This window comes from Sceloporus occidentalis, unplaced genomic scaffold (assembly GCF_023333645.1).
Source record: "Sceloporus occidentalis isolate IW3139 unplaced genomic scaffold, rSceOcc1.0.p SCAF_4, whole genome shotgun sequence".
Taxonomy (NCBI): domain Eukaryota; kingdom Metazoa; phylum Chordata; class Lepidosauria; order Squamata; family Phrynosomatidae; genus Sceloporus; species Sceloporus occidentalis.
The window spans coordinates 186,093,935-186,118,153 of NW_028316984.1; the positions used below are offsets into that span (position 1 = coordinate 186,093,935).

Sequence of the window (24,219 nt, forward strand, 5' to 3'; positions counted from 1 at the left end):
AGCAGAAAACCAGCTTGCTCCCTCTTCAACATGACATCCTTTCAAATATTTAAACAGGGCTATCGTATCACCTCTTAACTTTCTTTTCTCCAGGCTAAACATCCCCAGCTCCCTAAGTTGTTCCTCATAGGGCATGGTTTCCAGACCTTTCATCATTTTTGTCGCCCTCCTTTGGACACGCTCCAGTTTCTCAATGTCCTTTCTGAATTGTGGTGCCCAGAAATGGACACAATATTCTAGGTGGGGCCTGACCAAAGCAGAATACAGTGGCACTATTACTTCTCTTGATCTAGAAAGATGAAGATCACCTAACTCTTTTGGGGGAAGGAGTTTTCATAAAAGGCTTTGGAACAGAGAAATTCCTCTTACGTGTTCCTACCAATTGTACCTTTAAATGCAAAGGCACATGCAAGAAAAGCATACAAGGCTAGTCTTAAGGGTGGGCAGTTTCATATTGGAGGAAATAGCTCTTCACATAGTCTAGTCTTGTGGTGGCCAACCTATGGCAACACAAAGCCATTTTCATGACACACTGAGGGTGGGAAAGAGGAGGAACAGGTGCGTGCCTGTTCTTCCCCCTTTCTAGCCATCCTGGGCCTTCAGCTGCCTCCAGAAAGGCAGCTGAAGGTCCGGGAGGGTGCATGTGCCTGTTCCTCTTCTTCCCCCCGCACCCCTCTTGAGCCTTCAGCTGTCCCCAGAGAGGCAGCTGAAAACCTGGGAGGGTGAGGGGAAGAAGTCTCTGGACATCCCACCCCTGGAGGGTTGAAGTTCCATCCCCCAGGAAGTGTCCCCCCCAGCGGAAGTCCTGGAGCCAAGTGATATCTGGTGCCGGAAGGCCTTTTCATTTGAGCACTCGGTTCCTAAAAGCCTTTGACCAAGAAGCTCCTTTTACAAAGTCTTTTACTCCTGCCCAGACCTAACTTTCACTCCTTGTCCTCTATTTAGATACAAGTTTTTTAGCAGTATTAGGGTTGTGAAGATGATGAAGGCAGGCTACAGAAACACAGACTTTTGATGTTGGATTATAGCAATTTGTTTGCAGTAAAACAATGTAATAAAACCTGAGCTGGAAAAGAATGGGATTCTACCTGAGGTGTGTATTTGTGTGTGCCTACACACAAGGTAAGCAGCAGCTGCCTTGTCAAGTGTGCATGGTAAGCAAAACAGAAAAAAAAGCGGAAAGCAGACAAGCTTGCCTTTCCAGCTACCCCCCAGCATGTTACAAAGCACTATCCATCCAGAGTACAAGGAAAGTGGATGCTAGTAAAAGAAAAGCTCATATATTGTTGCATTTTGGGAAAAGATTTCAAAAAATCTTTAGAAGGTTTTGTTACGCAAAGAAAGTGAGGGGGGCAGGGGGGATCCCATCAACTGTGTCAGATTCTCTTTAAATGGTTGGGGGATTTGTTTTAGCTCAAAGAGGTTTATAAGAGGCTGGATAACTTAAGGTTCATTTCCCCCTGTGTATAACAGTACTGACTGAGGAGAACTTCAAGTTTGGATGAATTAAGAAGGTTTTATTTAGAAATATGCAGAAATGCAACCAATCATAAAATAGTAATTCAAAGACAGACACAACATTCAGGGCTGGAAGTATGGAAATTGGATAGTGGAATTTTAGGGGTGCAGAGGGGTGATAACCACCTGTCTTGGAGAGGTGGCTACAGAAAGTGGGATGTGGCTCAGACCGGGGTCTGAGGACAACAGTTAAACACTGGGGGCCAACTGTGTGCATGTGTACTGTGTGCTGGCTGTGTACACAAAGACTAGGTTTTGGGACTGATATTTATACCAATGATCCTATCTTCAAGGGATGTGCTATCTTGCAATGTAACAAAGACTTGATGGTCTTCCCAGGAGGCGACAATGGGATTCTTGACTTTAATTTTAGGGTTAAAAAATTAGTGACTGGATTAGGACAACCCCAGGAAGGATGGATAGGCAATACTTCCTACCTATCCCCTGCTGTGCTCTCAGACAATTTGCCTATCCAAATAGTGGCTGGATTAGGACAACCCCAAGATGGATGGACAGGCAAGTTGGCTGGGAGTACAGCAGGGTATAGGTAGGAAGTGTTGGGGTTACTGCCTTGCAATGAGACCTCCTTTTTCTCTTGGTGCAAGAGGATAAGCAGAGGCCCTGGGGAAAGAAGGAATGGTCAGCACACCCATTTACCTTTTGTCTCAGTATTTCCTGGATCCTTTCACATGTCTTTGGATTGTTGTGTCTTTCCCATGGGAAATTCACCATGTGTTCTAAAGGTAATCATAATCTCTTAAAAACATGCCTGGCTCCAGATATGAAAATATGGCTACTCCAAATATAATGTGGGGTATGCAGGGTGTACTAACAGTTTAAAATGTTTTCCTTTACTTATGCAAGCTTTACCTGAACTGGTTGTTTCATTTTATATGGGCATATTGTTAGTTTTGGATAAGAAGTTCCATGAACACACTGAACTGCTTTTCCTTTTTATTGTGTAGGAAGCTATTCCTATTCTTTCCATGTTATTTCTGCCTTTGGTATCAAATTTTCTCTTAAAGAAGTAATGCTCAGGAACCCTTCTACTTTGTTAACTGAGGTATATCTGTTTATTTGGAACATCTACACTTCATCCCAGTATAGTTCTAGCATTTACAGAGTATTTTAAAAATGTTGAAATAAAGGGATGAACACCTAGACTAGAATCTTTTCAATTAATATTAAGCAACTATGATGTAGACACCTTCTTTTAAAAAATTGAATAACACAAAATAAAGTTCCAGTTACAGAGAATATAGTACACAATCAATCAATACTTCCAGCTTCATGTGATTTGGGAAGCACATCATCTGCAAGAAGACACATTTCATTTCCCTGCAAGACTCTATTCTGCTAATAAAGCTCCAGAGTATTTTTCAAGGGATTCCCAAATAGCACATACCATTGAATAATTTCTGCAATCTGAGCTTCCCAGTGGGCAACAGATTCTTTCTTTGCTGCCAAATCCTGAAGCTCATCTTCTAGTTGCCTGTTTTGTGATGTAAGTTTATCCACAAAGGAACAAAGCTGCAATGAGAAAATCAGTAGTTTTCACAACCACATTTAACACAACTTCAAGGCCTATGCAATTCCTATCCCTTCTCCTGCAGGACCATTTGGGCCATTTTCCAAACAAAAGAATAAAGAAATAAAGGAAAGCCCTGTTAGTAATGGTCAGAAGCTGTATCTTTCAAATCACCTGCCATGATTGGGAGTGGTGTGCTAAATGGGTGTAAGTTATACTTGCTTGTTATTTACTGGCCTACAATCTGTTACACAGTACTGTTGTTAAATGATGGGACATGTAATAGTATGCTAATGACCATTTTCCTTTCTGGTTAACAAACATGTAGGAAGGGAACAGAGGCTGTGTTGAGAAGTCAATCCCATGAGAATGTCTGGAGTGAGAGAATGAGGGGGTTCCCATAGGAAAGGGGAAGGAAAAAATAAAATAGAGTATTTTTTTGTTTTTGTGATGAATGAGAAGGTAGCTCACCTAAGATTTCAAATTATGTATGATTTAACTATGCTTTGCTAACTCTTGCTGGTTAGTTCTGACTAAAAACATCTATAGGACATCTATAGTCTGTTTCCACCACTGAAGCCTGGATTTCTGAACTAAGGGGTTCCTGTATATGGCAGTGATGAGGTACATGTCCAAGAAGCACTTGAGAAAAGGCTTACTAAACAACTGTAAATTTGATAAACTGAAGTTATTTGCCCAACTTTTTAGTGGTTTTTTTTTAAAAAAAAGAACAACAACAACAACAAAAAACCTTCTGGACTGTTTCAATCATAACTTATAGCATTTTCTGGGTGGTGTCCAACCTCTCTTGCCAACAACTTTTATCTGTGGAATGAGATGGGATCCCACACTTTGTAAGCCATCACCATACCCTCAAAAATCACTAGAAACCTTGGGCATCCCTTTGAAGGAACGTTTGGAACTGATTTGTGGGATACAGTGGCAGAGAAGAAAAAAATGGAAGAATCACATGGTACAAGGAAAACCTACTCACGTAATACTAGAATTTGTCCCTTGCATTGGATTTGAGGGAACACACTTTTGAAAAGTCTGAATATGTTACTATATTAGATGAAAAATCTTGTCATGCCAATTACCTTTTCATTTTCAATTGTTATTTTCTTGTTATCTTCAAATAACATGGTTCTCTCTCGCTCATATTTCTCTTTCAAAGTTCCTACTGCTTCCTCCATTTCACTGTGTCTGCAAAGATAAAATGCTATTAGTTCGAAGAAGGACAAATGAGTATTACAATCCTTTTAAAGTTTTTGGTTCCACATACATTTTAAAAAGAAACCAGCTGCATACAGAACTTACTTCTCTCGTTTTGCCTTATCCAATTTATCTTTCAGCATCATGATTTCCTTCTGCAATGCCAACTGGTGGCTTTCTAAATCATGCACTTCTTTTTTCACATTTTTTACTTCCAAGACATGGGATGCTTCTCTCCTGACTAATTCCTCTTCATAAAACAAGATTTTCTTCTCAAGCTCTGACTTCATTTTGGCCAGCTCTTGCTGATGCTCATGCATGGCCATTCCTGCAGCACGGCCCCCTTGCTTTAACTGTAAGAGAGCAGAAATTGACAGAAGCGAATAATAAGACATCCCAAGTAATTCAAAATTAGAAAATTAGAAATTAACATATTTGATCTCCTTAAGAGTTTGTAGAGCTGACTATGGCGGGATACAGACCGCCGCTTTGCGGCGGTCTCCCGCCGGTGCCATTTGCTCTGCGCGGGAGCTGCAGCAGCCAAACCGCGCGGCTCCCGCGCGGAGCAAAAAAGAAGCTCCATTTCGGAGCTTCTTTTTGCGGTGCCTTTATGATGTCGCGAGGCGCCGCTGGCGCATTCGCGACGTCATAAGCGCCGCGACACGTCTGGACGCTATGCGTCCAGTACGTAAACATGGCGGCCCCTATGTGGAAGGGGCGCCGCCATGTTGTACGTATTCTATATGTACTAGGGTTAGGGGGGTGCGGAAGCACCGCCCCTTCCTAACCCTAGTACGTATAGAAGATGTACTATATGGCGGTTTGTATCCCGCCTTTGGCTTGTAAGCATCAGCACACTGGTGCTTGTATAGCTAAGAAACTGAGACTTTTCGTTTTTGTTATACTGTAACAAGTATCACACTCAAAATTAGTTTTATATTTAACAAGGGACAATGCCAGAAGATGGAAGTTGAAAGCCACTTAGCCAACTACTGGGGAAGAGCAGAGGACAAGTGTGAGTGGTGTCTAATGATGCAATTTAACTCAAACTGAAAGGATGTTCAGCTGGACATGCATAGAGATAAAAGAAAATTTAAACGTGTACAATGTTTGTTGTAGGAATATGGAATTTGAGAAGCATGAATCAGGCAAAACTGGAAATTATAAAGGAAATTTGGGGTTGGAACCTGCTGTAAATTATCATTTTGGGATGGCAGGAGTAGCAATCAACTCACTTGTGGGTTAATCCCGGCATGTCAACTGACAAGGCAGTAATCTATGTTCTTTACTGTAGCCAACATTTTGACTCTTTCCCTGTCAGTTTAATTATACAGCCTTGACCTGACTAAATACAGCATACCTTCAAAATCCAACTCAATTAGCCCTTATTTTATCTTTTTTCCTCTTTTTTAAAGGAGGGCATAGATTGCTTCTCTTGGTATCCCAGAATGATGATTCATGGTAAATTCCAATCTCTCATTCTCCAGATGACATGGAGGAGCAATTCATCTACTCATGGGACCTACCCAAGCCCCCTTTCAGGGCTGTTCGACAATGGAACACACTCCCTTGGAAAGTGGCTGAGTCACCTTCCTTGGAGGTCTTTAAGCAGAGGCTGGATGGCCATCTGTCAGGTATGTTTTGATTGAGAGTTCCTGCCCTAAGTGCAGTATCTTACATTTCTCCATACTGAATTTCATTTTGTTAGCTTTGACCCAGCTTTCTAGTCTATTCAGGTCAGTTGACATAGGTCAAGTGGATGTAATCTTGGCACCTGTTTGTTCTATATTATTGGATAGTTTCAGTTTGTGTGGCCTGAGGATGTGGACAGGATCCTTGGAGAAGAGAGGGCCACCACATGAATAGTGGATCCTGCCCTTTCTGGCTTCTGCTAAGCAACTAGAGGGAGACTGGCCGAATGGGTAAAGGGAGTGGTAAATGCTTCAGTTCAACAAAACAACTTTCCATCGTGCCTAAAGGAGACCATTACTCAAAAAGACCTCCCTTGAACCCACCATCCTGAATAACTATCGGACAGTCTTTAATATTCCATTCTTGGGCAAGGTTCTGGAGTGAGTGGTGGCCTCCCAGCTCCAGGGGGTTCTGAATGAAATGGGTTATCTAAATCCATTTCAATCTGGCTTCAGACCTGGCTATGGTACGCAGACAGCTTTGGTCGCCTTGGTGGATGATCTACGCAGTAAACTGGACAGGGGAAGTATCTCTGTCCAGCCTGCTAGACCTCTCAGAAGCTTTGACCATGGCATCCTCCTGCGCCGCCTTTCTGGGATGGGACTTGAGGGCACTGCTATACAGTGGTTCTGGTATTTCCTGGAGGGGCAGGCTCAGAAGGTGGTCTTGGGGGGACTACTATTCAACCCCTTGGCCATTGGCCTGTGGGGTCCCTCAGGGTTCAGTCTTGTCTGCCATGTTATTTAACATCTATATGAAACTGCTTGGAGATGCCATCCGGAGTTTTGGAGTGCAGTGTCACAAGTATGCTGATGACACCCAACACTATTATATTATTATTATTATTATTATTATTATTATTATTATTATTAAGCTTTATTTATATAGCACTGTAAATTTACACAGCACTGTACATACAATCTTTTAATTAGACGGTTCCCTGCCTTCAGGCTTACAATCTAAGAAGACACGACACAAAAGGAGAAGGAAATGGTTGTGGGTAAAGGGATGAGGTCCTGGAGTTCATCTCTCCCTCTGAGGCCTGGACCAAGGCAGACGGACTGGAGGGACGGCTCTGCTTCTTAAGGATAGATGACAGTGGGGAGGCCTGATGGCACTGGCCCACCCTCTCTTCCCCTCAGAGGCCAGGATGGAGTTGGATGCCTTCTGGGAAGGGCTCAGTTCCTTTAGGGAGGCCTGATGGCATTGGCCTACCTTCTCTTCCTCTCAGAGGCCAGGATGGAGTTGGATGCCTTCTCTATCTCTCCATCTGATTCTAAGGAAGCTATCTCTGTGCTGAACCAGTGTTTGATGTAAATAATGGACTGGATGAGGGCAAACAAATTGAAACTTAATGCAGACAAGACAGAGATGTTCCTAGTCAGTCGTAAGGCAGATCAGGGAATAGGGATTCAGCCTGTGATGGATGGGGTTACATCTCCCTGAAATCTCAGGCTTGCAGCTTGAGTGTGCTCCTGGATTCGGATCTGATCCTGGATGCCCAGGTTTCAGCTGTGACCAGGAGTGCATTTGGACAGTTAAAACTAGTGCACCACCTGCACCTGTTCCTTCAGAAGTCGGATCTGGCTATGCTGACACATGCCATGGTTACATCCCATTTGGACTATTGTAATGCGTATTGTAATTGTATTGTAAAACTACAGTGGGTGCAAAATGCAGCGGTCAGGCTGTTGACTGGGGCTGGCTACAGGGATCATGTCATTCCCGTTGAAACAGCTGCACTGGCTACCAATCTGTTTCTGGGCAGAATTCAAGGTGCTCTAAAGCCTTAAATGACTTGGGTCCAGGCTATCTGAAGGACCGTATCTCCCTATACAATCCAGCCCAAGTGCTCATCAGCAGGAGGGCTTTCTCTCAGTCCCACCACCTTCGCAGGTGTGGTTGGTGAGGTCATGGAAGAGAGCCTTCTCTGTAGCTGCTCCCAGGCTATGGAATACCCTGCCACGAGAGGTCAGGTCAGCCCCCTCCTTGCTCTCTTTCCGCCGGTAGCTGAAGACATTTTTTATTTTAGGCAAGCGTTTGGTGGCTGAATTTTGTTTGTGCTGGTTTTAACTTATGTTTTAATATTAATAATGTTTAATATTTTTTTAATTTTTGTAAATTTACAGTTTTATTTATTTATCTGTCTTTTTGAATTATTGTAACCTGCCTTGAAATCCCATTGTGGGAGAAAAGTGAGATATAAATCCTTGAAATAAATAAATAAATAAGCAAGCAAGCAAGAAAGCCACTTTCATCGGGGACAGAGTCCTCTTTTAACTTTGTTGAGGTTTGCTTCTTAGCCTTTGAAGGCAACCTTCCCCCCAACACACACACTATTCTCTCTCTTTTTCTCTGTAAGCCTATTCTTTTTCTCCATTTCTTTTTCTTCCTCTCCTGACTAAACTAAGGGAAGGGAATGTATGTCTGGTTGGCAAGGAAGAAGAATAAAAAATGACAGGGAAAAAGTGGAGCCACAATGGTAGTAACGGAAAAGAACTTGGATTCCTGCCTCGTTGGTTGACATGCAGGGTTGGCCAAACATTTTACTCTGGAAATGATTGGAAATCATAGAGGTGTCTCATTCATAGGGTCACTATAAGTTGAAGATGACCTGACAACAAATAACAACAATTGGACAGATAGACAGACAGATAGTTATTTTAAGTTTTTGGAACATGCATAGTCGTAACAAGTACTGAGAGCTTATATTTCTACCCCTTACTAAGTAAAGTTGTTCCCGCATAGCTTCCAATGTTTTTTTTTTAAAGAATCATCACCTTTAGTGTTTCCAGTTCATTTTCTAGCTGCTTACAGAAAATCTCACTGTGCTCTCGAAGCTTGTGCTCTTTGGATGCTTCTGCTACTGCATCATCAAGTTGGGCTTCTAGCTATAAAAAAAGAAATTGGTTTAATTAATAAATCATATATACTCATCATTTTTTTATTTGTAGTGCTTGTACAAAACAACAGAAAAATACGCAGACCCTATCTTAAGGCTTAGATGGCAGGATTCATGGGACTATAGGACACAAACAGATCTGCAAGAGCATATAACCACACTGAGTTACAGAGACTACTAGAACTTCCAAAAGAAACACTATATTCTTCATGGGACATCCTCAGTGTTTAGGCCCCCACTATGACGTACTCAACTTACTGAGGTCTAAACCACAACATTTTTAGGCAATTGAGGCCTCAGCTAAAACTAAAAATGTATTTGTTTTGTAAAATATAGTACCACAAAAATTATAGTGCTGTATATCCACAGAGCAGCTGGCTCAAATGTTATACTCCTCAACACAACCCTAAAGGGTAGAGGTGATTTGGAAAGCCTGCAGAAAAACAAAACAGCTGCTTGTATGTGTGAACCCAGCCACAGTTAACTATTTCAAGCATAAACAGCAGCTGAAATCTATTATCCTCAAGTAACCTGCCAAGCTACCTCTTTTCTCGCTTTCTCAGATTTACGAATTTCCTGTCTCATGGAGTCAATTTTCTGCATGATCACTTCCACTTCTTCCTCTTTGTCACGGAGCTGTCGAGAGAGTTTCTGCTTGTGGGAGCGCAAGTCAGCCATCCTTTCATTCAGGTCCGAGAACTCTTGCATTGCTAGTTTTCTTTGTTGATGAGCATCCTTCAGTTCTTTGGACTGTGTCTTTAATCGTTCAGATGCTTCAACAAGTTGCTGAGATGAAAAGAAACAATAACATTATATCTTATTTGGTAGCAAACTGCACTTTAACAACATGTATAAACACACACAACCATCATCCTAGCTGTATAGGCTCAACTATTCCCACTTTCAAGGTGACAATGGACATTTTGACAGTACATAAATTATACCATTTAACCATTATCAATCTAATATCTGAATATGCTGTATGCTTATCATTAAGTTTCTCTCTTTCCTCTTTTCTTCCATATTTACTTTATTGTGTCTTCTTCATCTCCCTTAAATCATTGTTTGAGCTCCATTATACATCTTTCTTCTTCATCACTGTCATTTTTATTCTTCAATTTCATCCTTTTCCCATTAACTTTCTTTCCTCTTCTCTCCTGTTTCATCTCATTGATTTCCTAATGCAATTGCATATCCCCTTCTTTAAAAAAAAAAAAAACTCCCAAGAAAGATAATTTTATTCCTGGTTGTGCTGCTACTTTGCATTACTCCCCCCGTTTGGCAGAGATCCCCCTTCAATCCCAGTAATGAAAAGGAAGCAGGGGAAATAACAGTATGGACATGGAAGAGTGAAACACCTCAGAAACCAAGAGTTGATTCCTGCTAGTGATTATCTTCCTTGTAGAGATTAAACTAGGAACTTCAATTCCTCTTTAGCAACTTCCTTCCCAATTGATAAGGAAAAAGGAGCCTGGAACAGGTTGAATAGTAGTCCAACAGACTACTATTCCATCGTCCATTTGGCTTTTTTTGCTGTCCCTAGCCTCTTCTCATGCATGTCTTTGTTCAGCTGAATCTTCCCTCATATTTAATTCAAAAATTGACCCACACTTGGAGAGTAAAAGTGGAGAAAGTGGATGAACCTGACAACTGCATCGTCTGTATGTAACTTATTGTTGTGTTCCTTCAATTTATTTCTGAATTATGGTGAACTTATCAGGTTTTCTTGGCAAGATTTTTTCAGAGGGAGTTTGCCACTGCCTGCCTCTGAGGCTGAGCGTATGTATCTTGCCCATGGTCACCCAGTGGTCTTCCATGGCTAAGGGGATCCAGATCCTGATCTTCCAAATATCCTAGTCCAACATTCAAACCACATCATCACTATGGCTCTGCAAGTAGCTAGGAATATGCAAATTGCCTACTGGAAAATGTGAGCTGTTTGACTTTGTACATGATAAACAGAAGCTTGATGGCCATCTGTTTGAGGTGATTTAAACAGAGGTTGGATGGCCATCTGTTGGGTGTGCTTTGATTGGTATTCCTGCTTGGCAGGGGGTTGGACTGGATGGCCTCTATTGTCTCATCTAACTCTATAAGTCTATGATTCTATGACTGTGTAACCACTATTAAGCAGCTTGCCTACTGCAGGAGTTTAACTTTTTGCAGTTCTGTCCAATAGCTTATGAACAACTCAAGCACTGATGATGTAGCAAAGCTAAATTTCAGCTAGGAGTCCCTAGGTTCTTGTTGTTTCCTACTCTGACATATTAATTTGTGCATGTTACTAATTTTCAAGCAAACCTCCTTCACTGAGTTACTATAATGATAGAAATAATTCCTTGTGTGATGAAGGCCAGAATATAAATAACAACAACTCTCTGTAGAAAACTTTTCCATACTTCACTACAGGGCTAGCCATGTTATCTCTATTTTAGGCCTATATTCCTCACACAATAGACAACTGAAATATTTCCTACAAATACCTTATGAAGGTCTTCTTTCTCTTGCCTCAGTATCCTGCACTGCTTTTCAAGGCCTTTTAATCTGTGGGTGGAATCCTCATGTTCCTGCCGCAGCGTTACTGCATCTTCAAGCTGCCGTTCTATCCTATTTGAATCTATAAAAATATAAAAGGCAGATTCTACAATAAAAAGCAACTCAAAGTTCCTTCCTCTTGCAAAAACAATTTAAAGTGGCCAATGCAGAAGTAAAGTCTATCATTCTTCCCTCTTACATCAACAGAGATGGGTGAAACCTCCCCATAACAGCCCAGTTTATGGTATGGCCAAAATCAAAATCTAATCCAAATTCTGTACTGAGCATTTTTGCCATCTGCCTGTTTCACAAAACAGATTCTGCTTCCAATAACTGTTTTCAAAGGCTGGTGCCCAAAAAAATCTACTGTAGATATGCTCACTGGATTTTTTTAATGTTTTCATACTATTTTTGAAATACCCTCCATTTCACAAATCAGTTTGTTATTTGTCCTAGGAGGCTGCTATTTAATAGACACAAGTCCACAGTCACTTTCATCTGTGCAAAGAAAACTTTGCGACATTCTGGATTTTCAGCACTCTGAATTTTCCTGAAGTATCTGGAATATTTTTGGCAAAGAAGAGGAAGGAAAGACATGAACATCCAGGCCACATGAGTTGTGGAGGTTGAGAGATTAAGGGAAGGAACAAAAAGCTAAAGTAGGCTACATTTTATTTTTGTCCTGGGGGATAGAGAATATTTTTACAGTTTGAATCCTGAATCCTCAACATAAAAGGAAATTTAAACTACAACTGGCAAACAAGGTATTAAAATAAATATTGCCCAGTTATGCCTCATTTGCTCACAGCTATACAAAACCATCAGGTTGCTAGCCCCAAATACTCATAATTGGTTTTGCTCTGAATTAAAGAAAACAATCAGAATTTTACCAAAATTCACAGCTGTGGCTGTTTTTATACACCTGAATACAAATCAGCAAGGAAATGCTATCTATTTCAGATAAAAGAAAAAAGTCCCACATGTCCACAACAATTATCAGCAAAAGAAAGAAGTATGATGACAAGTCAGACAAACACTCAGCTAATTATATCTTAATAATACGATGAAGTTCATCCAAAAGCAGTTGTTTCATACAGAATATTTATGAGATTACTACAAATGGCTTTTAAACCTTGATTAGACCTAGGAAAAAAGAGGCTTTGGCGATACTTATTGCATAAAAATGCCTCCAACCCATAGCTCCTGCATCCCTCAAGCATGATTAGGGTGTCCCTTTTCACAGACAGGGGAAACCTGTCAATGAGCTGTCAATAGTGCAAGTATTCAGGTGCAAAACGTCGCTGCCAGGACATTCACATTACTGCCAGTCCTGTTGTGTCAGTGTCTCCCCCTCCACTTGTTAATGTATGTTGAAGGTAAAAATGTTCAGATGTGGCAATGGGTGCAGAAGCCTAAATTGGCTACAGCTGGAGTCCAGAGCAGCAGCCGGATGCCCAAGGTCAACTGAACAGGACTAAATCTAAACATGCTATGTCTTCAGTCTCAAGATGGATTGGTGTCTGTGATGCACAGCAACTTGTCTGTGGTGCATAGCAACTTGTCTGAAGAGGCTGGACTTAGTGGTGAGTAGGTTGTGTTTATTTAAAACAGGGATGGCAATCTTTTTGAGCCGAGGCCCGGGTTGGTGTCCCCCAGACAACAGTGGGGGGGGGGGGGGGGATAAATAATTAAATAATTAAATAATATAGGACAACATTTTCAAATGTAGGATACATTTTTTAAAAATGGAGGACATGCCAAAAAAATTTGATGATTTTTAAAAAATGTTAATATAAATGCATGTTTCTTAGGCATGATCAAAATGGAGGACATTTGGGCATTATTCCTAGACAGATGGCAGAAATGTACTTCCCTTTCTGACCAACCCCCCCTTCCCCCATTCCAAACAGCACATTTGGGCATTGAACATGGCTTTACTTAAGATGGCCTCTTGCATATTTCAGAGGCTTACTGCATAACCAAACTCTTTGGGTTTCACACTGAACATGGGTTCACATGGCTATGCAGATTGAACATGTCAAGGTGGTTTCACAGTTCTTGCACCAAGTGTACTTCTCAGAAGTGTGTACTTGCTCAAGGGACTTTGGTTTTTCTTCACTGCGCATGAGTTTGTAAAAATCACAGCAATTTACATTGGCCTTGCCTCAAAGGCTTTCTGATATCAATATCACCATTAAAGAACCAAAAACACACAGAAAAGGCACTTTGGAAAGTCACACTCTCTTGGCTTCAGAAACAGTGCGTGCATGCCTCTCAAGCTGACTCTCATCATCATCACACTATCACTGTCAAAACAAGGGAGACTTGTTAGCATTAAAAGCACCCAAAACACACTTTGGAAGGTGACACTCTCTCGGCTTAAGAAACAGTGCCTGCATGCCTCTCAAGTTGACTCATATCATCATCATCATCACCACCACCACCACCACCACACTATTACTGTCAAACCAAGGGAGACTTGTTAGCATTAAAAGCACCCAAAATAAAATTTTAAAAAACTTTGAGGCCTCTGGCCACTCACCACCTCTTCCTTCCTCCTCTTCCTCCTCCTCCTTCTGCTCCCCCTCCTCCTCCTCTTCCTCCTCCTTCTTCTGCTTCCCCCTCCTCCTCCTCTTCTTTCTTCGCCTCATCCCCCTCCTCCTCTTCCTCCTCCTTCCGCTCCCCCTCCTCCTCTTCCTCTTCTTCTTTCTTCTCCTCCTCCCCCTCCTCCTTTTCCTCCTCCTCCTTCTGCTCCCCCCTCCTCCTCCCCCTCCTCTTCTTTCTTCTCCTCCTCCCCCTCCTCCTCTTCCTCCTCCTCCTTCTGCTCCCCCTCCTCCTCCTCCTCCTTCTGCTCCCCCCCTCCTCCTCTTCTTTCTTCTCCTCCTCCCCTCCTCCTCCTCCTCCTTCTGCTCCCCCCTCCTCCTCCTCCTCCTCCTTCTGCTCCCCCCTCCTCCTCCTCCTCCTCCTTCTGCTCCCCCCCTCCTCCTCTTCCTCCTCCTCCTCCTCCTTCTGCTCCCCCCTCCTCTTCCTCTCTTCTTTCTTCTCCTCCTCCTCCTCCCCCTCCTGCATGTGCCGTGCGGCCTGGGGGCGGGGCAGAGGAGGCAGAGAAGGAGGTGGGCGGCGCTTGGAGGCAGGGAGGGCGGCGCGGGCCCGCGCTGGGAGGCGGGGAGGGCCCAAGTGGGGAGGGCGGCGCGGGGCTTCTCCCTTTGCCTCCTCTGCCCCAGGCTGCGCGGCCCTCCTCTTCCTCCTCCTCGCGGTGGAGGAGGAGGGCAGCGCAGTCACGCGGCCGAGGAGGAGGCGGCGGCGGCAGGACCGGGCTGGGGCCGTTCCTGCCGCCTCCGCGGGCTGCATCCGGCCCACAGGCTGGGGGTTGCCGACCCCTGAATTAAAACAAAGTAATAAAGCCCTCTAAGGAGTGAACCTGCTGGAGAGTGATTCTTTCATTTAGCAACTGTATCTCCAGGCATTGTTCCAGCAAGCTGAAAGCCTGTTTGGAGTTTTGCTCTGTTCCTGAGTTGGAGAGATAGCCAGCATCTTCATCCATTTGGCATCAGACCGGGACCACGGGCAAGGTTCATCACCCAAAACATCAATACCACTTCTTTTACATATTCCTAAGCAGTCCAATTACCCTTTCCCCCTATTTCTTTTCTTTCTTTCTTTTTAAAGGATTATTATTATTATTATTATTATTATTATTATTATTATTATTATGCTTTCCAGTCTCTGGAATATGGTGGTGGTCTCCCATTCAATTACTACCAGAGCAGACCATGCTTAGCTTCCAAGAACAGCTGGGATCTGGTGCCTTTAGGCTACAATAACATCCCATTTTCTATTAATTCTTAAATCTAAGATTGAGGCTTCTTAGCATAGTGAATAGATGCAGACCGACTTCCAATAAAGGGCTTTTCACATTCCTCCCTTTGTTAAGATATCAAAAGAAAGAGAAATATGGTGCAGTTTTTTTTTAAAAAAAAAAAATCTCAGTGGAATTCATCTGCACAATTTCCCATTAAGGAAATCTTCCCCCATCCCTGGGAAATAGCAGGATTTTGGAGAAGAGGATAACCTGGGATTTTAATAGAAAGGAAAGAAGTCAAAAGAATTATCTAAGAGAACCTGCACAAACTGCCTTCTTTCTTAGAGACCTGGCAGGAATAATCTGTTATCCTTTTTGAGGAAGCTTTGGTAGAGAAACTTTACCACTGAAATTCTTATGTACTTCTTGTAGGACTAGGGAAAAACCTATTAAAATATGTGAAGCACATACCTGCTATTTTGTTTTTCAAGCGTTCTATTTCCTCATTCAACTTTTTTATTTCTTTATCCCGGTTTGTATTTGTTGTTATGCGACCAGAACCATGAAGGGACTGAACAGCCTGAGTGGATTCTTAAATTTAATGAGAAAAACAATTTTTAGCTAAAGTCAACATGTTCTAATACTTTATCACATGTAACACTAAAGAACCACATACCTTGCAACTTCCTACTCAGTTCTATCTTTTCTTGCTCCAATCTTCGTATTCTTCTTTCATATGCTTCTATTTGTAAGCTGTTTTCTAGGTCACGTTGAACATCTTCATCTTTGGTTATACCGCTGGACTGCATCACACTCTTTAGTGAGCCTCTATCAGAAAAGCAGCTGGAACCACATGACATCACAGAACTCATTTTAATCAACACATTCAATGTTAAACAGCAGGTTTCAGTTAGAAATTCAATTGAGCTAGAAGCTCGGGAACAAATGGTAAATGGATAAAATAAAAATCCTTGTCTTTTGTACTTCATTACTATAGGAGTTGGATGGAAACAAAAATGTCAATTATAAGGTGCAATCTGCTTTTCTTCACTCCAGATGCATAGGCAAACTTATTGGGAAGATGCTGCAGTAATAGCTACCAAATTACTGTGTGCTGAAGGCTAAAAGCAATACTCTGGTGGCATTTGCCTTTATCTTCCCTCCTTCCTTTAGCCCTCCAAGCCACAGGAAAACCAGTTCCAGAAGTTTTTCCAGAGCTTCAGGGGGGATGAATATCATCCTCCCTTTGATTCCTCCTGAATTTGTTATTCCACTGGTAGTTGCCCTCAGAGTAAAAGAATGATGGCATGTGCACCTTCTCTTTTCCAATTTATGTGTATTGATATGCAGCACTTCACAGAAAGAACTGGGGGGCTGCCCTTGGTGGTGGAAGGCACCTTGTGCTCAATGGATGAACTCATCACAGGGATACAGGGATACACAACAAAAGAAGATTACTTATACTGTCAATACCTTTCACCCTCAATATTCCTCTTACCCTGATTATGTTTTCATGTTAATGTTCTTTTCATCACACATACTTGTTTCTTTATAATACTCTATGACACCTTACACATGGAGAACCAGTTTATCAATCTTCCATCATAATAGTGAATGTGGTGTAGAGGAGAAAACATCAGACTGGACAGGCTGTCCCTACTTAACTTTAAAGCTCACCGGATGGCTCTGAGCTACTTATTAATGCTCAGCTCTATCTACTGTACATGGTTACTGCAAGGATGAAACAGAACAAAGGTACATCATGGTATCCACTAGGATTTGGTTCCAGGAAACATCCCCCCCCCCCCCCCCCCCGGATACCAAAATCCATAGATGCTCAAGTCCTAAAAATACAATGCCAATGTGAAATGATGTTCCTTATATAAAATGGCAAAATCAAGGTTTGTTCTTTGGAATTTATCTTTCTTTTGAATATTTTCAAGCTGTGGATGGTTGAATCTGTGAATAGAGAAACCGTGGATATAGAGGGCTGACTGTACACTACTCTGAACTTGATATGGGCTGGATAAAAGTGACTTCCAACAGACTGGAGCCCAGCTAATGGGATATAGGAAACTTCAAATGAAGTTTCATTGTTTTGTTTTTTTTTTTTGTCTGTATGTACAGCACTGTGTAAATCTACAGCGCTATATGAATAAAGTATAATAATAATAAATATATTTTATTTAGTTTACTCACATTTACCCTTTGACTCTCCCCATTTGTTTTTCTAATGTGCAGCTACAACAGGAGTGGGCAAAGTGCAACCCTCTTGAACACTCAAAGGATGGTCCCTGAAGCCTCCCCAAACAGCTCAAAGCCTCTACAAAATGCAACTGTTTTGCTCTCCCAACTCCTCATACCTGTAAACCTGCCAGAACTCCTATAATATTGCCCCGAAATCAACAAAAATGAAAACTAACTGGTGGCATCACTCACTATCCTCTTTAACTTTAGCTTTCATTTGATTTTTCCCTTTTCATTTCTTTTCTTTTTTTTCTTTTCTTTTTTGGTGGCTCTGGCAGTTTTTAATGTATTGAGGGGGGCTTTGGGAAGCAAAAATACTACATTCTGTATTGGTTAGGAAAAACATTTTCAACTGTTCTACAGGTTGTGGAAGCCTGGTGTCCCACTGAGGACTAGTTTGGGGGGGAGTGCAGTGGTAACACTGACCCTCACACACACACACACACACACGCACGCAGTTGCCTACTGAAACAATGGACTTCAGCTCCTTCGCTGAAGTCTCCTGTCTCCTTCAGCTCCTGTCTCCTTTTGCTCACTCTAGCCTATAAGATGCCATGTACAATGATGGCACCATAAGAAAAAAGCAAGCAAAGGAGTTCGGAACTCTTGCTCTGAGCATTTCATTTTGTAATTCAATATGTAGTAGAAAGGAAAATGTATGCATTGGAATGTGGTATTTTTCCATAGCCCTATCCCTAATAAACTTTTTATTCACCTTTCAGTTGTGTAGGTAAAGCCAACAAAAGGCAAGTGCAATCCTGAAAAGCCAGTGTGAGAACCAGGTGGTATCATTTCCTGTACAAAAAGGAACACAAAATGAAAACTTGATTCTAGAATGTACAATCACTGAGGGGAAGAGGCTGACTTAAATATATCTTTTGAAACAATTTTTAAAACGTTTATTGAGATTTTAAAACACAGGAAAATAAACATGCAAGCATTCACACCACAAACAACCACCCCTCCCCACTCACTATGGAGCCTTCTTCCACATATCAAAAGGTATTTACAACATAATTACAACCCCAGGTTCCCTTGCCCTCTCTCTTTTAAAAAAAGACTTTCTACTTCTCTCAGAATGTATAATCAAAAAAAGTTCATAAGTATCCCTTGTGTTGATTCATTTTTTTATTTTAATAGCACACCACTGTGACACATGTTCTTATTCAGTTTCCAGATTAACTGTGGGGTTAACATGCTGATATCCAGGTTATTTAATATTATCAAAGTCGTCATCATCACTGAAAAGAATCTTTGTATTTACAATGAATAAACTATTTAAAATTTTAAAAATAAATTCAATATGCATGGCAGCTGCCATGTGAGACTCTGAAGGCTCCTTCACTCCCACCCCACTGTTCTGAGTCCCACATGGCTGCTGCTATGCACACAAGACTCTAAAACCACAGTGTCCCGCAGCAGCAGCCACTACTGAGAGGGGCAGCAGTGCAGCTTCCATAGGGCCCGTTTAGGGTCTGGTGCAGCTGCTGGGCAAGTGGGAAAGCGCCCTTTCTCACTTGCCCAGTAGCCATGCCAGTCCCTCTGGGTATAGCATTCTGCACTTCCCCAGTGACGTCATGGCTTATATGGAACTACATTGTTCCAACTCACCCAGTTTGGAGATGAATGTTTAGGAATCTTTTTTATTTTAACCATATTATCTTAACCCCATTCTGAAGAGGCTGATTAAAATGAATTATATGTTAAAGCACATTGGTGTAAGAGGTATCCTGGTTTATCTCTTTCAATATACGATTGCAATCTATGCTGTAGAATTTTGAGTATAATCTTGTTTGCGTGGGAAATAAATGCTATGGTTCTACACCACAGTAAAACAGCGGACTGACAAAGTTTGTGAAACAGAGATAAGCAAGTTCAATCTTAAAAGATTTACTGATCCTCATGTAAAATGTTATTGAAGTGAGAGTTGGATGAGCTCGCAGGTGCTCAGTTCACACAGCACAAAAGTCAGAGGCAAGAAAAGTAAAAGAAAAGTTGTGGAAATTTGAATGTGTACTTTAGAACTCTTCCCAGAAAATCCCTCTAATATATGGATGTTCAATGACACAGAAGTCAATTGGGAAACAATCTTGAAAACTGTGGCCTCATGTAACAGACAAGAAGATAACAGAGGAGAAAATAAATCACTTACAGGGTTTCTTAAAACATCATCATCTACATCAAAATTTGAGGTGTCAGAAGGACTGCTAACTTCTGGAATGTAAGGTGCTTCTAGATTTCGGATATTATCCCAATTGAGTCCTTCAAAAAAGGCATGTGACTTAAAATCTTCTATTCCATTCTGCCCCAGACGACGTTCCCTGCTGCAGATAAGACGCTGGATTAGGTCTTTTGCTTCTTCAGACACATCAGTAACATGGGATGGAAACTGGAATCTCTCCTAAACAAACAGGAAAAAAACATGGAACAAAAGTTTTCTTTTCACAACTATAAATGATTAAAGGAGGATTTCTAAATATGTTTACTGCAAGTTAAAACACAATTCTGATAATTAGAAAAGGTCAACAAATTATGCCCAGACTTGGCAGTATTATTTTGTTAGCTAAAATACAGGTAAACTGCACCTAAGCACATGAATTTTCACTGAATATTTTGGAAAAGGCTTCTAGAACAGATAATGCAAATCTGAGCACCACAAGTAGCCTTTCAGAAATGGTGGACCAAGTATATTCCTAATAAACCATAGCAAAGTTCAAGCAATCTATCCCATTAGCCTCTGAGCATTAGGCCGCCAAGTTGTTAGTGCTTTGCAAAGTATTTTTTAAAAGCAGTTTAAAATTCCACTGGGTAATGAGATCGTTACCACCACTACAAGATGTCTCAAAATGGCTAAAAACTTCATGGAATCCTTTTTGAAGATATTTTGAAGATACACTTATGAAATAAAAGGAGTGAGCATTTTAATGAATGTATAATTTAAAAGCTCTTACTTCATGATTCATAATCTTCCCATAGGTTTCCACCAGTGATTCTGCATAAAATGGTGTTTCACCATACAACATTTCATACATGCAAACACCCAGAGACCACCAGTCACACTCAGGTCCATATTTTCCCATGCCATCTTCCATTGCTTGCAGTATCTCGGGGGAAATATAATCAGGTGTGCCCACTGCAACTGAAGACTGCACCTTTAAAATAAAATAAATATTAGGAGTTAGACAAATTCTAACCTAAAATGTTATTAGATCTCAATTTAACTTCATAATCCATGGCAAAGAACAGCAGATAGGCTTACACACAAATTATGATTTGTTGTCAGCATTTACTTATCAAGAATGGAGTCATATTTAGTGTGAAAAAGTATGTGAATCTTTAGATTCAGTACTAGTGGCATACCCTTGAGCTGAAATTACTTCAAGTAAATGTTTCCTTTAACTGTTGGTCAGCCTCTCACATCAGTTTCAAGGAATACTGGGCCATTCCTTCTTAGTTCAGCTACTTCAATTCAATGACATTTGAGGGATTTGTAGACTGAACAATTTGCTTCAGGTCCTGCCACAACACTTTGACTGGGTTTAGATCCAGACTTTTGACTTGGCTATTCTAGAATTTCTTCTTCAGCAGCCATTCTTTGGTAGATCTGCTTGGATGTTTAGGATCATGGTTGCATTACATTACATGGGCTTGGGGGCTTCTCGAGCAGAAGGTATCAAAGTTTTTGTTGAGAAAGTCTGTGCAAAGATGCTGGAATTTGTCTCAATGAGTGTAAAAACTGGTGCTCCATAGTTGAAGATGTACAGGAGCAGATAGCAACACATGCTGTATGAAGTGGCTTGATGTGGGTTGGAAGGGCTGCATTCTGGAGGGCTTCTGCCCAGTGCTTTAAGATGGGAAGCTCTATTACGCTTCACTTGGCAAGTAAAAGCCTGGCAAGTCAGGCAGAAGTCTACTGCATGGTCCTCACCCAGGCAGAGGTGACAGTCTGTATAAGAGATCTTTGTCCCACTGGCTAAACATTTCTTGAAGATGCCCTTTGGGGCAGTAAGACCTTGGAAAAGAAGAACTGACAATGTAGAAAAATGTCAAAATGCTCTGAGAATTTCCTAATGATCTAACTGTGATGGCAGATGAAAAGGAACCTGTTTTCAGAAGTGATACACATTTTATATGAATGTGAGCAAGAGGGTGGGGTTATCATCAAACATAGCTCTAGAAGCTTCTGAAGATCTCTGTGCAGGAAAAAGCAACCCATACATGTGAGTCATCAAGATCACAAAAAAAGAAGAACTGGCTGCTTACCTGTAACTGTAATTCTTTGAGTGGTCACCTGTGAATTCACACAAATGGGTTTTCCTGCGCCTGCGCAGAGACATTCGGAAACTTCTAGAATTGCTGGGGAAGACTTTTTGGCACTCTTTTCCCTCAGTTCCAACTGGACATTGAATAGCAGCATAATGAGGGACACATGTGAAAGAGCATGACACGACTGGAGGGAAGGAGGGGTGGGTTTGTGTGAATTCACAGATGACCACTCGAAGAACCACAGTTACAGCTAAGCAGCCTGTCCTTCTTCGTCGTGGACTCTGTGAATCACACAAATTGGTTACACTAACCAACTACAGTCACAGGAGGAGGGAGTAGTAAACCAAAATAGGCTTTATTAAATAGGTAGGTAGGAAGTGTGCAATGCAACAAACCTTAATGCAAACCAGAAAGCAACACTGGCCTCCCAAAGGCTGCATTATTCCTTGCCTTGGTATCCAGTCTGTAGTGAGAGATGAAAGTCAATGCCTGGGACCAGACTTCAGCTTTACAGATGTCCTCTTGGGGCACTCCACTGAGAAAAGCAGGGGACATCACTACTTCCCTGTTAGAATGTGCTCGAATTCGAGCTGGAGGAGTCTTCCCTGAGAATTTGTAGGTTAGATGAATAGCAGCAGTCATCCATTTCAAGAACCACTGAGCAGTGACAGCGAGTCCAAGCTTCAAATCCGAGCAGCAAACAGTCTTTTGGATAATCTCAGATCTGAAGTCCGGTCGATATAAAATGCAAGCGCTCTGCGGATATAGAGTGAATACAAAAAGCGCTCAGTACCAATGGTTGGATTCAGAGCCAAGATCGATAAAACAATATCCTGGCTTGGATGAAACATCTTGGGCAGAAAGTTGATGTCTGGACAAAGAAAAACTTTAGATAAGGTTGGCCCAATCGAAGGGCACAAAATTCACCAACGTGGCGAACTGAGGTGATGGCAACAAGAAAGGCAGTCTTCCAGCTGTAGCTATGAGTTCAAAGGGCTGTTTGGAAAGTTACGCGAGGACCAATTCAAGACTCCAAGATAGCGCTGGTACCAAAGCAGGAGGATGAAGATGAACAAAACCTTTGAGGAATTGCTTTACTAAGGGGTCTTGAAAGAAAGAGGGGCAGCCATCAAACTGATAGTGTAAACAGATAGCAGACAGGTAACACTTTAAAGAAGAAATGGAGAGTCCGGTTTCTGCTAAGGACATAAGAAATTCCAGAACTTGAGGAACTCAAATCCAAGAGGGGGACAGATCTCTGTCAGCCAAAAACGAATAGAAATTTGGTCCATTTCAAATGGTAAGATTTCTGAGTCAATGGCTTGTGGGCAATTCAAATGACAGTCTGTACGGATTTGGGCAAGGAGGTCATGGTCGATTCCACCAGGTGACAAGGCAAAGTATCTCCAAGTCTGAACGTTGAATCTGACGCTCTTGTAGGGTGAGAAGGTCGGGATGCAAGGGCAGAAGGAGATAGGTCCCGTAGGCTAGCTGCAGGAGAGGCGCAAACCACGATTGCTTCGGCCACCATGGGGTGATCAGGATGGCATTCGACTTGTCTCGTTTCAACTTGGCTACAATCCTGGTGATGAGCAGAAATGGAGGGAAGGTGTACAGAAGTTGTCCAGGCCACTTCAACAGGAAAGTGTCTCCTCAAGAATCTCGGATCCCGTTCCATGAGCAGAACAGAGAGCACTGACAGTTCAAGTGATTGGCATAGAGACTGACTCAGGGTGAGCCCCGACAGTAGAATAGCCATTGTGTCACTTTGGGATAGAGCACCTAGTCATGTCATGAATCCAAGGACCGAGTGAGTTGGTCTGCCAACTCGTTCTCCTTGCCCAGTAGATGGAGTGCTTGCAGAGTTATGTGTTGTGCGATGCACCATTCCCAAATTTGAAGAGTGAGGTCGAGGAGTGTTTGGGGCCTTGTGCCACCTTGTTGTCTGCGAGGAGCAGTACTGTTTGGTTTCAAAGTAGGAATTCAAAGGATCTCAAGGCTGCTTCACGTCGCTGTCTGGTATCAAGTCTGTAGTTCTTGATAAAGGTCAAAGGTTGTGACCATACCGCAGCCTTGCAAATGTCCTCCAAGGGAATTCCGGAGAGGAAGGCTGAAGATGAAGCTACCGCCCTGGGGGAGTGGGCTCGAATTTGAGCAGGTGGAATCTTCCCAAAAATCTCGTAAGAGAGAAGGATTGTGATTTTGCCAGGTATTGGAGATCATTTTGCCAGGTATTGGAGATCACAAATGACACCCACAATAGAGGAATGGTTAGAGAGTTTAACAGAGGCAATGGAAATGGATATACTTACAGCACGTATAAGTGGCCAGAAGCTGGATGAAAGAGAGAAAGAATGGGAATGTTTAAAAAAATTTAAAAAGATGGACTTGGATTAAGAATATAAAGAGTCTATGAGTTATAGAAAAGGAGCTTATAATTTGTATTAATGGGAAATTAGATTTAAAATGTAAAAAGCTTATGGTTTATGTTAAAGAGATAATATAAATAGAAAAATT

The 24,219-nt window shown here is 41.8% G+C and overlaps 1 protein-coding gene across 6 annotated transcripts in view; it reads right to left on the reverse strand.

Annotated features, from left to right (window-relative positions):
* Positions 1 to 24,219, reverse strand: part of CDC42BPB (CDC42 binding protein kinase beta) — a 141,519-nt gene that overhangs the window by 46,863 nt on the left and 70,437 nt on the right. For all 6 annotated transcript variants that reach the window (XM_089522590.1, XM_089522587.1, XM_089522589.1 and 3 more), the window contains exons 7-17: positions 20,388 to 20,588; positions 19,589 to 19,837; positions 18,152 to 18,231; positions 15,866 to 16,032; positions 15,661 to 15,780; positions 11,336 to 11,469; positions 9,396 to 9,638; positions 8,731 to 8,841; positions 4,364 to 4,611; positions 4,144 to 4,249; positions 2,924 to 3,048 (exon numbers count right to left, since the gene is read on the reverse strand). In XM_089522590.1, the coding sequence (XP_089378716.1) occupies positions 2,924 to 3,048; positions 4,144 to 4,249; positions 4,364 to 4,611; positions 8,731 to 8,841; positions 9,396 to 9,638; positions 11,336 to 11,469; positions 15,661 to 15,780; positions 15,866 to 16,032; positions 18,152 to 18,231; positions 19,589 to 19,837; positions 20,388 to 20,588 (1,784 nt within the window). The remainder of the gene's footprint in view (positions 1 to 2,923; positions 3,049 to 4,143; positions 4,250 to 4,363; positions 4,612 to 8,730; positions 8,842 to 9,395; positions 9,639 to 11,335; positions 11,470 to 15,660; positions 15,781 to 15,865; positions 16,033 to 18,151; positions 18,232 to 19,588; positions 19,838 to 20,387; positions 20,589 to 24,219) is intronic.